Here is a 10,418-nt window from a genome sequence, read left to right as displayed (position 1 = left end):
AATGACATAATCTAAATAAGATAATAGATAATATAAACACAGCATTTATGTCCAGTGCCCATGGGAGCTTTATGGTTAATTAAAAGAAAATTTCCTTCCTTGCTCATAAAACTTTTCCTATTTATCCTCCTTTTCTGATGGTTTCCCATTTCTTTTTTCATTGTTTAGAGTTGACCTCAGTGTAAATAATGAGATAATTATGTCCTGCGTTGTATACAAGTTTTCAGTCCACAAAGTGCTCTGAGATCCACAAAGTTACTTAATTCGTCAATTCTGTTTGAATTGTCTGTACCATGCCTATTTTACAGGCGAAGAAACTGAGGCTCAGAGCCAAGAAATCAATTACAGTCACACAGTGAATAAAGATTAGGAGTCCAGGTCCCTGAATTCAGTTCTAAAGCTCTTTTCACTGAACTCCCTTGGGGGCAGGCAGGACAGCATGACCCTAAGAGAACACAGTGAATGGCCAGCAGAACCAGCTTTACATCAAATCCTTCCTGTGGTGTCTAGAAATCAGGGCACATGATATAATTTAAAAATAATGTAAAATTTTCCCCAATTGTGTTTTCCCCCCCAAGGATCAATTTTAAAAATGGGGAAAAAAGCACAACAACTCTAGATTCCTTTGTTTCCTTTCCTTTCATGCCTTAAAATCTCCAGAGGGAAAAAATTCCTACGTGACAGATTTCAAAGGATAAAGGGACATTGAAAACATTGGAAGGAAACAGAAAATAGACAATGTCAGGGGCTAAGGGGACAGCCTGGAATACTCAACACTCAATTTTTTTTAACTTTTCTGGCCCTGTAGTGAGCATCTGGTAAGCTCCAGGGGGCAGTAGGGAAGCATCAGACAGACCCAGCCATGAGGTACAAAGACCAAGGCAAGACATCGGGAAGCAAAATATACCCAATGCATCAACATTTATGTTTTCTCTGTAATAAGGACAAATGCTTAATTCTATATGAATGCAATAGGAAATTGAGATATCTGGAATTGGTATAGAAACTGGAATATCTTGGCCTGATATAACCAAGTTTTTGCCCAAGAAAATAACTGGAAGCTAAAATAATGTACAATTTTAGTTTGTCTCTCATTTTTAAAAGGCTGTGTTCCAAATATTCCTTCTTTTATTTTTTTCCCCAGAATTTTGAGCCAGCTTTTCCATAGAAACAATGTGCTCTGACACAGTTGTGGACCCATGTCAAGTGACAGCAACATGTCTGTTTAGCACTCCACAGAGCATGCCTGGAGTTTTAGAAGTAATGGCCTGAGTGGTGGCTCTAGAAGTGGGGATCATAGGAGAATAAAGAACGAAGAATGCACAAAACTACCTTGCTGCTCATCACAGTTTCCACCAGAGCCAAAATTATGAAAGAGGAAAAAATGCTTCTATCCTGAGGTTCTCCATGCTCTAAAGTTGAATTTTACCCCTTCCTATGGCAATAACCCTCAGATATGTCCTATTCCTCAAGAATAAGACACACTATACAAATATCCACTGTTTACCTCCCTCAATAATTATATCTGATTCTTAGCTGTTTATACAAGGTGTTAGGAAGAAAGTAATCTGATTAAATCAACTCATACTAATGTGTAAATGACATAGTTTGACACATAGTCAAACACTACACATGCACACAATTGCATTTTTTTTATGTGTTAGGTGGACATCATTCTAGAAACCAGGAAGATATGTGTGTGTGTGTGTGTGTGTGTGTGTGTGTGTGTATATATATATATATATATATATATATATATATATATAAACTATGAAGACCATGTCCAGGTAGCTAGCATGAATTGAGAAGAAAAGAGGCCTACAGACCAGGCTCTGGCTCACTTTAACAGTTCAAGGTGGAAAGAGACTGTGTTCCAGAAGTCTCCTCCTCCAGACAGGAGGCCTACAGAACTGTGATTCAGAAAAAGGAGAGCCTTCCTCTACTGACAGGTGCAGGTCTTTGAGCTTTGTAGACATACTAAAGGTTGGGATGAGTGAGAACCTTGGTGGACACTCCCTTGCTAGTAAATTTTAATGAGCATTGGATCCCAGGTGGTATGAGGAAGAAGCTCTCTCACCTGAAAAGCCACAAGCTAAAGCTCTCTCACCTGAAAAGCCACAAGCTATTTCCTTTGAACAACATGGTAAAATATATTTTTAACAAGATACAGCTATTTAATGCTGCCCTGTGGCGAGAGGACTGGCATGGGAAAGTTTTCAATGCCCATCTGACCACCATATCTAAGAATTAAAGATTCTCACCTCCAGAGGAGCAACAGTTCAATAGACACAAAGCAGAAGCCTTTCTACTTTGGGAAAAGTGCCAAGATACCATCCTAGAGGAAAAAACTGGGCATCCAGAGCAATGTTGATTAATGGCACACTGTAAGTGGAGAGAATTAGATTTTTTTTTAATTTTTCTACCTGGATCTAGAAACATCATTATCATTTTATTTTATTTTAATTTTTAGGAGTCAGGGGATATAATAAACATGACTCTGAATCAGCAGGGTTGAAGAATAAAGTCAGAAATATTATGTTCATTTAGCATCTTCTTTAATTTGCATAGCTTTTGGGGGGAGAAAATGACTATTTATATAGATTTGATTATCTGAGATTACCCATGAATATATTGCTTAGGGAGCATGCTGCATAGTTAATACTGCAGCAAATTATAGAAGTTATCCCCATAATAGAGCAAAGAAATCTATGCCCCAATGGGAAACATTTATGGCAGTGTAGAGAAGTCATTTCAACAACTAATGATTCTGTTGTATTCTCCCCAAATAGTTTCTTACCTTTTGATATCTCTACCTGGGTTCTGCATTGGCTTTTAGTAGCAGAACAGGTGACTTCACTACACATTAAGCTCTGCTCTAATCTAACATTTCATGTTACAGCAAAAATGTGAATTTAACATGCAGCTGCCATATTTTTCTGGAGACTATTTGGAAAATTGGCATATAGAAAAAGTAATCAGTTTTGAGGTGTTGGATATGAGGAATTGGTGAATTACAAAACACATTAGAAACAAAGACTTGATGTAGGAAAAGTATTTTTATCCTTTTTAAAAGAAATGCATTTGGTAGAATGAACTGCTGCTGCCTTTTCAGAAAAAAAAAAAGAATGATTTTGGACAATTGTCACAAGAGGTCTAATTCTGTCTTTATTATTCCAATTTCCACATATACTCCTCCAGCATTATAAACCCAGGCCATCAGTGTGTGCTACCTTGCGCACCATTTGATTCAGTGACTTAAGCCCTAGGGAAAGTAGACCCCCAAACATATTTCCTTATACTAATCCCAGAAGCAATGGCAACCGTGATGTTTAGCTTCTTTAGTTGAATATATTTTCTAAATATAACAATATAAGATTGTTAATATTTTAAGATTTCCTCCTGCTTGGTTAACTTATGGTAAGTTTTGGAGAAATATTCAAAGTACACATCAGATGCACAACTGAGCATAAATGAGATTGAAAAAGTCTGCCCTCCTGCAAGGATCAAGAGTCGTCTAGGAGTTGGGTGCAGTGGCTGAGGTAGGAGGATGGAGAGTTCAAAGCCAGCCTCAGAAAAAGTGAGGTAGGTGCTAAGCAACTCAGTGAGACCCTGTCTCTAAATAAAATACACAATAGGGCTGGGGATGTGGCTCAGTGTTTGAGTGCCCCTAAGTTAAATCCCCGGTACCAAAAAAACCCGAGTTGTCTGGAAGGTTGAATAACCCTGTTCACTAAAGGAAGAATGAGAATTCTTTCTAAATCCTTTGCCTCATCCATTAATTGGGCTGGACACCAAAACTATGTGGGTCCTTTTAATCAGGACCCCCCTAAGTGGTCAGGCTGTTGGAAAATACTACCATATATTGTGTCTGACCAGAGAAAGTCTGAAGACTTCCATGGTTACTCAGAATTATTCAAGGTAACTATGGATTTATACTGGTCAGATCATCTTAAATTATTCAACATAAACAATGATCTTAAGAGCCACAATTATATTGAATTATTTATGAGAATTCTATTGATGCTTGACTAGATGGAAAATTTATATCCTAATATTTTCTCCAATCTTACCACAATTCTGAATGGTAAGTATGGTTGTCCCTATTTTACAGATGCAGAAACTGAAGCTCAGAGAAGTTAAGTCACTTTTCCATAGTAACTGAGATGATAAATATCCATGGAGAACTGCAACTGGTGAATTCTAATGAAATACAGTCATACACCATAAAATGACATTTGGGTCAACGATGGAGCACATATACCATGATGCCTGACTGTACATGACATAAATTGTACTTGTTTTCATTCTAAACCCCAAACCAAGATTGCCAACTATGACTAGCTACTAGCAATCATAACAACTTGATCAAGACTGTGATATTTGTGGAAAATAGAGTGATTGGCTTCATTAGCCGAGCTAGATTTTCTTCCAGTCCTGTCTTTTTCCAAGCCTGCTCTAATTGTGTCCTTGGTCTGCTACTGGGCAGAGAATGAGTGCCTTCTATGCTCAGAGTTGAGTCTTTATGTCTGTCAAGATGCAACTAATGCTAGGGAACAGGCTAGAATTTCAATTACAATAAGCTTTGATATAAAACAGAGTCATTGGTGAGTTTAAAATACACATTTCTGGGCTCTACCCCTAAACCTTCCATTGGGTCGATTATGGGTCTCCAACTTATGCATTTTTCAACAAATTCCCAGGTAATTCTGAGGCTCATCAAAGTTTTAAAAAATAGTGCTATTAATATTTGGTGTGATGATGCTTTACTCAGAATTCTGAGTCAACATAATGAGCTATAGTTGTAGCTTGGAAGAGAAATTCATTTTATAAGGGATACATGAAGGCTGTCTTCAAAATGTGCACTTGGTCTGCTCACTTTTGTCAAAAATACTTCTCTCTATCCTGATCAATGTCTATTTCCTATTTACTCCCACTAATACTTAGATCAAAAGAATAGTTTATCAAGTATCTATTAAGTATCTTAGTTACCTAAACATACAGTTTCATGGAAATAATCCAAACCTTTTTCAATATAAAAGACAGATATTTTGTTCTTGAAGATGATTTGGTATTTTGTTTTGTGCTTTTGAAAGCATTCACTCTAAAGGGAAGCTGATCTGAACATCTATTCATCAAACTGATTGGCTCTCTCCGTGGAGGCCCTTTGGGAATGCATGCCTGTCAGCACAATGACACTGACCAGCTTTATAACCTTGAGAAGGGCCATTATTTGACAGCACATTATTTGGTAACACACTTATTTATCTCTGGTCTCGCATCCTTCACAGGCCTGGTTCATTATCACAGCCCTTAAAATTGTAGGAAAGAAAGGATCAAGAAGGCAAATGAGCTTCCACTTTGGGGGGAATTAGATAGAAGGCATTCTGTACCTGGCACTGAAGTCCCAAGTGCAACAAACACGACGGCGGTCACGGAATCTTTCAGGCCAATGGTGCAACCAAAGTGGGAAGCCAGATCTCCAATGAAAGCTGTCAGTAGGCCAATCATGAGAATGGAGACAATGAAGCATGCCCAGCCATTCCAGTATTCCGTAGGAGGGACGAAGGCAAACAGGACCTTCCAGAACACAGTCAGAAAGTGCATCACGTAATCAAAACAGGAGGGCAGCTTCTCCTCCCCACATTCATCGTCGTCATCATCTTCCCCTGGAGAGAAAGGAATGAAGCACATTTCATTATGACCCAGGTCTTCCTCCTTCCTAACCTGTCATCCCTCCCCTCCAAGAGATAATTGGCCATCAGAGTTGGGTGAGGCTTAGGGTTTTCTAAGGGACGATGAACCATTAATTATCAAGGCACTCAAATGCCTCCTTATTGTGCTGGTTGGTCAATGGCAAAAACTTACCCCCACCTGGGTCTGCTTATGTGCAATCAGTATGCCCTTTCTACACTCATATCACTTCCTGTGGGGTTTGTCATGTCAGAGAAATAAAAAAGAATTTCTTCCCCCAGAGTTGTCTCTTTTGAAGACAGTTATTGTGGTCAGAGTCTACTAGGGATCTTTTCTCCTACTCCAAATCAATGATTATATAATTACCATCAGGATAATATTCATACAAGGCCTCAACCCACAATGGTGGCCCTTGTGTATCACTCCAGCTTCATTTCCTATAACTACCTCAAAATCAACCTTTATCATGAATAAGTGAAATTATTTGCATTGTTTTCAAACCGTATGCACTTTCTCCCACTTTCACCCTTTAGAACTAAATTTGTTCAGTCCCTCCTTCCTTCTCCTTCCCCCTTGTTCCTTAATATTCATTTCCATGATGTTCTCTCAGATCTCCCCCACCCTAACCAGGGCTGGACACACTTTCTGAGAGTGTCCATAGCTCCCAACACTTTGGACTCTTGGTCAGTGATTCTCAAAATGTGCTCCCTAAGCCAGCTGCATCAGAAGCCCTTGGGTGCTTATTAGAAATGACAGTCCTCAGCCCCACTGATTCAGAAACTTGGAGGAGTGTGTAATAATAAATCTGGCCTTGAATAAGCCCCTCCACATGATTCTGATATGTTCTGCAGTTTGACAACTGCTGTTTTCTCTTAATTGTACCTATTTACTTTCCCCTCTTCTCCAGTTGACTGTGAACTCTTCATTTATCTTTGTGCCTCTAGTGTTTGGTACAATCTCCCTCAGGTAGCTAAATGCCTCTTAAATGAAAGAATGCATTCATGAATTTCTACCAATTTTATGTCAGTATATAATTCCAAAATATACACACACAGATCATAATTCCTAATTGAGTCACATTTGAAATGCACAAGAAAATAGAAAATTTATAATAATATTTTCAAGTGGAGATTTCATTGATAATGTGAAAATAATCCCCATTCATGTAATTTAAAATTAGGATATTGAATTTCAACTTTTCTAGACGTGGTAGGAGATATATAGATTCACATATTTTGTGGCCATTTTGAAAACAACTTCTTGAAGACTTTGTTCACCTGCTCCAATTTTATCACGAGGGATCTACTTTTTACTTCCCCCAACTAACGCAGCTGGCAGTAGGTGGGGCTGTCAACTTTCCAGCTGTCTATATGACCAGAGATTGCCAGCATGGAGCAAATGTGCACTTCGTGAGACACCCCATGGTGAGGCCATCTGGTGCAAATCACGAGTGGGTAAACCCTCTGAAAACGAGGAAGCTTCAAGTAAAGAGTGCTTCTCACAAAACATGAAAAGAGGAATGTCTGGGTCTGTCACTTGTCACCTTACAGAAAAAGAGAGAAGTAGCAATGGCCTACTCTTCCAGGAGCTTGTGGTCTGACCTATTATGTAAAACTTGGGGATCTGTCTCCTCCAGCAGATGAGCAGGACAGCCTTTGGGATCTGATTAGGTACAGAACTTGAGTGAACTTTGCTGACTGATACGTATGGGGGTGTAAAAAGCACCAATGTCCTCCTCCTCCAAGGGCTCAGGCTATATGGTTATTACACATTTCTAAGAAGCTTGCCTAAAAGCACAAGGTGCTTCTTAATAAACTCACCTGGTATGGGCTGCACTGTCTCCCCCAAATTCATATGTTGACACCAATGTCCACCCCAATGCTTAGAATATGACCTTATTTAAAAAACAGGGCCTTTAAAGAGGTAATTAAGTTAAAAAGAGGCCCTCTGGGTGGGCCCTAATCTATTCTGATTGGTGTCCCTAATAAGAAGAGGAAATTGAAACACAGAGAGACACCAGGATGTGTGTGCACAGAGGAAAGACCATGTGATGATGCAGCAAAATATAGAATTTGCAAGTCACGAAGAAGTGGTGTCTGGAGGAACCCAGCCTGCTGACACCTTGATCTTGGACTTCCAGCCTCCTGAACTCTGAGAAAACAAATTCCTGCTGTTTACACCGCCTAGCCTATGGCAGCCCTGGAAAACTAATGCAGCAGGCCTTCAGGAGCCTCTCATGTTATGGCATTTAAGTGTAGTATATACGTATCACCACATCACACTCATTCCCTAGACATGTACCATTATGATACATCAATTAAAAAAAATAAAACAATTAGTGTTCTTATTACCCAGTCTTTCAATCTTTTCCCGTGTCTTTATACATTTCTTCTTTTTAATGGTTATTTTCCTTTCTCTTTCCTTCCCACTCCCTTTTATCCTACTCTTTGGCTCTAAGTAAAACACAGCATCAAAAGTCTAGTTTTCAGGGCTGCCTCTGCTTTCTCTGCTTCTTCTCTTCCCCCTACCATCCATTCTAAAAGGGAGCACGTGTATGCTGGGGGATTCAGAAAGATCACTAGAATTTCTAGTTATATTTATTTTGTATCCAATCTTTTTAAATTTCTCTATTTGTGGCCATTTTATAATTTCTAGGGCAAATGATTAAAGTGCTTGGAAAACATTGAATTGTTATCCAACATTCATAGAAACATGCTATTCTGCCTCTGACTCTGCAAAATTACTTAATTTTAGGTGACTAAGTCTTATATTTTGAAGATGAACAAGAAAATAAACAAGCTTTTCAGAAGAAATGACACTTAGAAATCGAGAGTAGATATTATATTTGTTTTCAAGATGGAAATAATAACACCTTTCCTGTGAGGGAGGTGCAGGGGAATAATTAGATCATCTCTGCAAAGTGTCTGAGGATGTTTCAAGGTGATGATTATCATGGTAGTTATCATTATTTTCCTCCACTTAGGATTGCCACTGTGTTTCCCATCATTATTTAATTGCTTAGTCAACATGCTGGGTCCTAAGGTTACATTTTAGCTTTTTTTTTTTTAAACAAAATTAAATCTTACCCTTGAAAATTAACTTCATGATCTATTAATCTCAAAGTGGTGGATATGAAAGCAAGAGAGAGAGAGAAGGGTGTGTGTGGGACTGGGGAGATCCTTCTGTAGGACTCCAGCATTAGAAGAAATCTTAAATGTTTTAATGCTTAAGTCTGGCCTGGGTGGTTCATTTATTTTCCAGCATTTGAAAGTAGAAGTAACTTTCCAGCCTTTTTGCTGGAATTTCACTGACTTTATAAATTTTATCTTCAACTGAGAAGTCATTTAAATATTAAAAATGACCACTGACTGCCATGCATAATGCATGATTGCCCTGTCTTGGGGAAAGACACATAAATATTATGAGCATCCATCACCACCTGGACTGTATTTAAAAGTCTGTTTCCTGCAAAGAGCAGTGGAACATAAAAAATAAAAACAAAATAAACAACAACAGCAAAACAACAACAACAAAAACCCAAGCCCTGGGAGCAACTTTTATTTGACAGCAAAAATGATACCAATCTGCCAGCTCTGCATGCTTACTAGCACAGGGTTACTGGAAGCTACATAATTCTTTCAAGGACTTCCTCTCTGTGAGGCAAAGAAACAGGTTGGTGAGTGTGCTTTTACAGGATCCCAAGTAAACCCCTCTTATCTCAGAATATTTTTTTTCTACTTTATGGGTTCCATTAAAGGAAAGACAAACAAGCTGAATTTGAGTAATCCCTCCCACGGCCTTTTAAAGAGCTTCCTTGGTATATGTTGGGCTTCCTACATATCATTACAGAAAAATAGCCAAATCATTAAAAGTGCAGATAATGGAGATGGTGTCACTTTAATTACTGATGTGATAGTACTACAGGCACTGTCCAGCTCTGGAGCAGGGGGATGAGAGCATCATCATGTAACATCTCATGAAAGGCACCCCCTGGGCTTGGTACTCACAGGTAACCTTCTAAAATAAACAGGTGATTCTTGATATCCTTCCCTAGATGCTCACGGTTTGTCCCTGGGGAGATTTTTGAAAAACAGAAAAAGAAACTGCCAAGGTGTGGTGGACATTTGGGTCAGAAACTTTAAAATTCCACGTCTGGTTATTGTTGCTTATTGGGGGCAAGACACAAACTTTCTGAGCTTCCGTTTCTTGTCTGTCAAATAAATGTCCAAACTCACACAATATAGAGCTGTTGCAAGGACCAAAGGAGGAAATGTCCAAGTCCTTTGTAAAACTGAAAGTCTCTTTACAGATAGATGTGTCATATTCCATTATTGTTACTTGTTGGAGGAAAGGCAGTAAATCAATATGACCCGTGTATCCTGATTTCATTGGGTCTATATTTCTGTTTGAGTAAGTCATTATCATTACAGTTCCCTGAGCTGCTTAATTTTAGGAAAAGAAAAGAAGGAAGCAACAGAAAGAGGGAATATAATGGAGCGTCTACTACGTGACAGGCACTGAGTGAGATTCTTTCACATACCTAATTCTATTTCATTTGTACACTAATCTTGTAAGGTAGGCATTAATCCTGTTGTACACAGAAGAACTTGAATTTATAGAATTTAAGTGATTTTTGCATTGTTTTGGTTTGTTTTTGTTTGTTTGGTACCAGGGATTGAATTCAGCTGTGCTTAACCACTGAGCCATATCCCCAGGCAATTTTTAAA

General features: G+C 38.6%; 1 protein-coding gene across 18 annotated transcripts in view; it reads right to left on the bottom strand.

Moving 5' to 3' along the window:
- Window positions 1-10,418, bottom strand: part of Slc8a1 (solute carrier family 8 member A1) — a 363,798-nt gene that overhangs the window by 20,615 nt on the left and 332,765 nt on the right. For all 18 annotated transcript variants that reach the window (XM_048804486.1, XM_048804488.1, XM_048804494.1 and 15 more), the window contains one exon: window positions 5,391-5,666. In XM_048804486.1, coding sequence (XP_048660443.1) covers window positions 5,391-5,666 — 276 coding nt within the window. The remainder of the gene's footprint in view (window positions 1-5,390; window positions 5,667-10,418) is intronic.

The sequence above is a fragment of the Marmota marmota genome, unplaced genomic scaffold, assembly GCF_001458135.2.
Source record: "Marmota marmota marmota unplaced genomic scaffold, marMar, whole genome shotgun sequence".
In the NCBI taxonomy this organism is placed as follows: domain Eukaryota; kingdom Metazoa; phylum Chordata; class Mammalia; order Rodentia; family Sciuridae; genus Marmota; species Marmota marmota.
The sequence above is the reverse complement of the archived record's forward strand: the minus strand, read 5'-3'. Positions and strand labels throughout refer to the sequence as shown.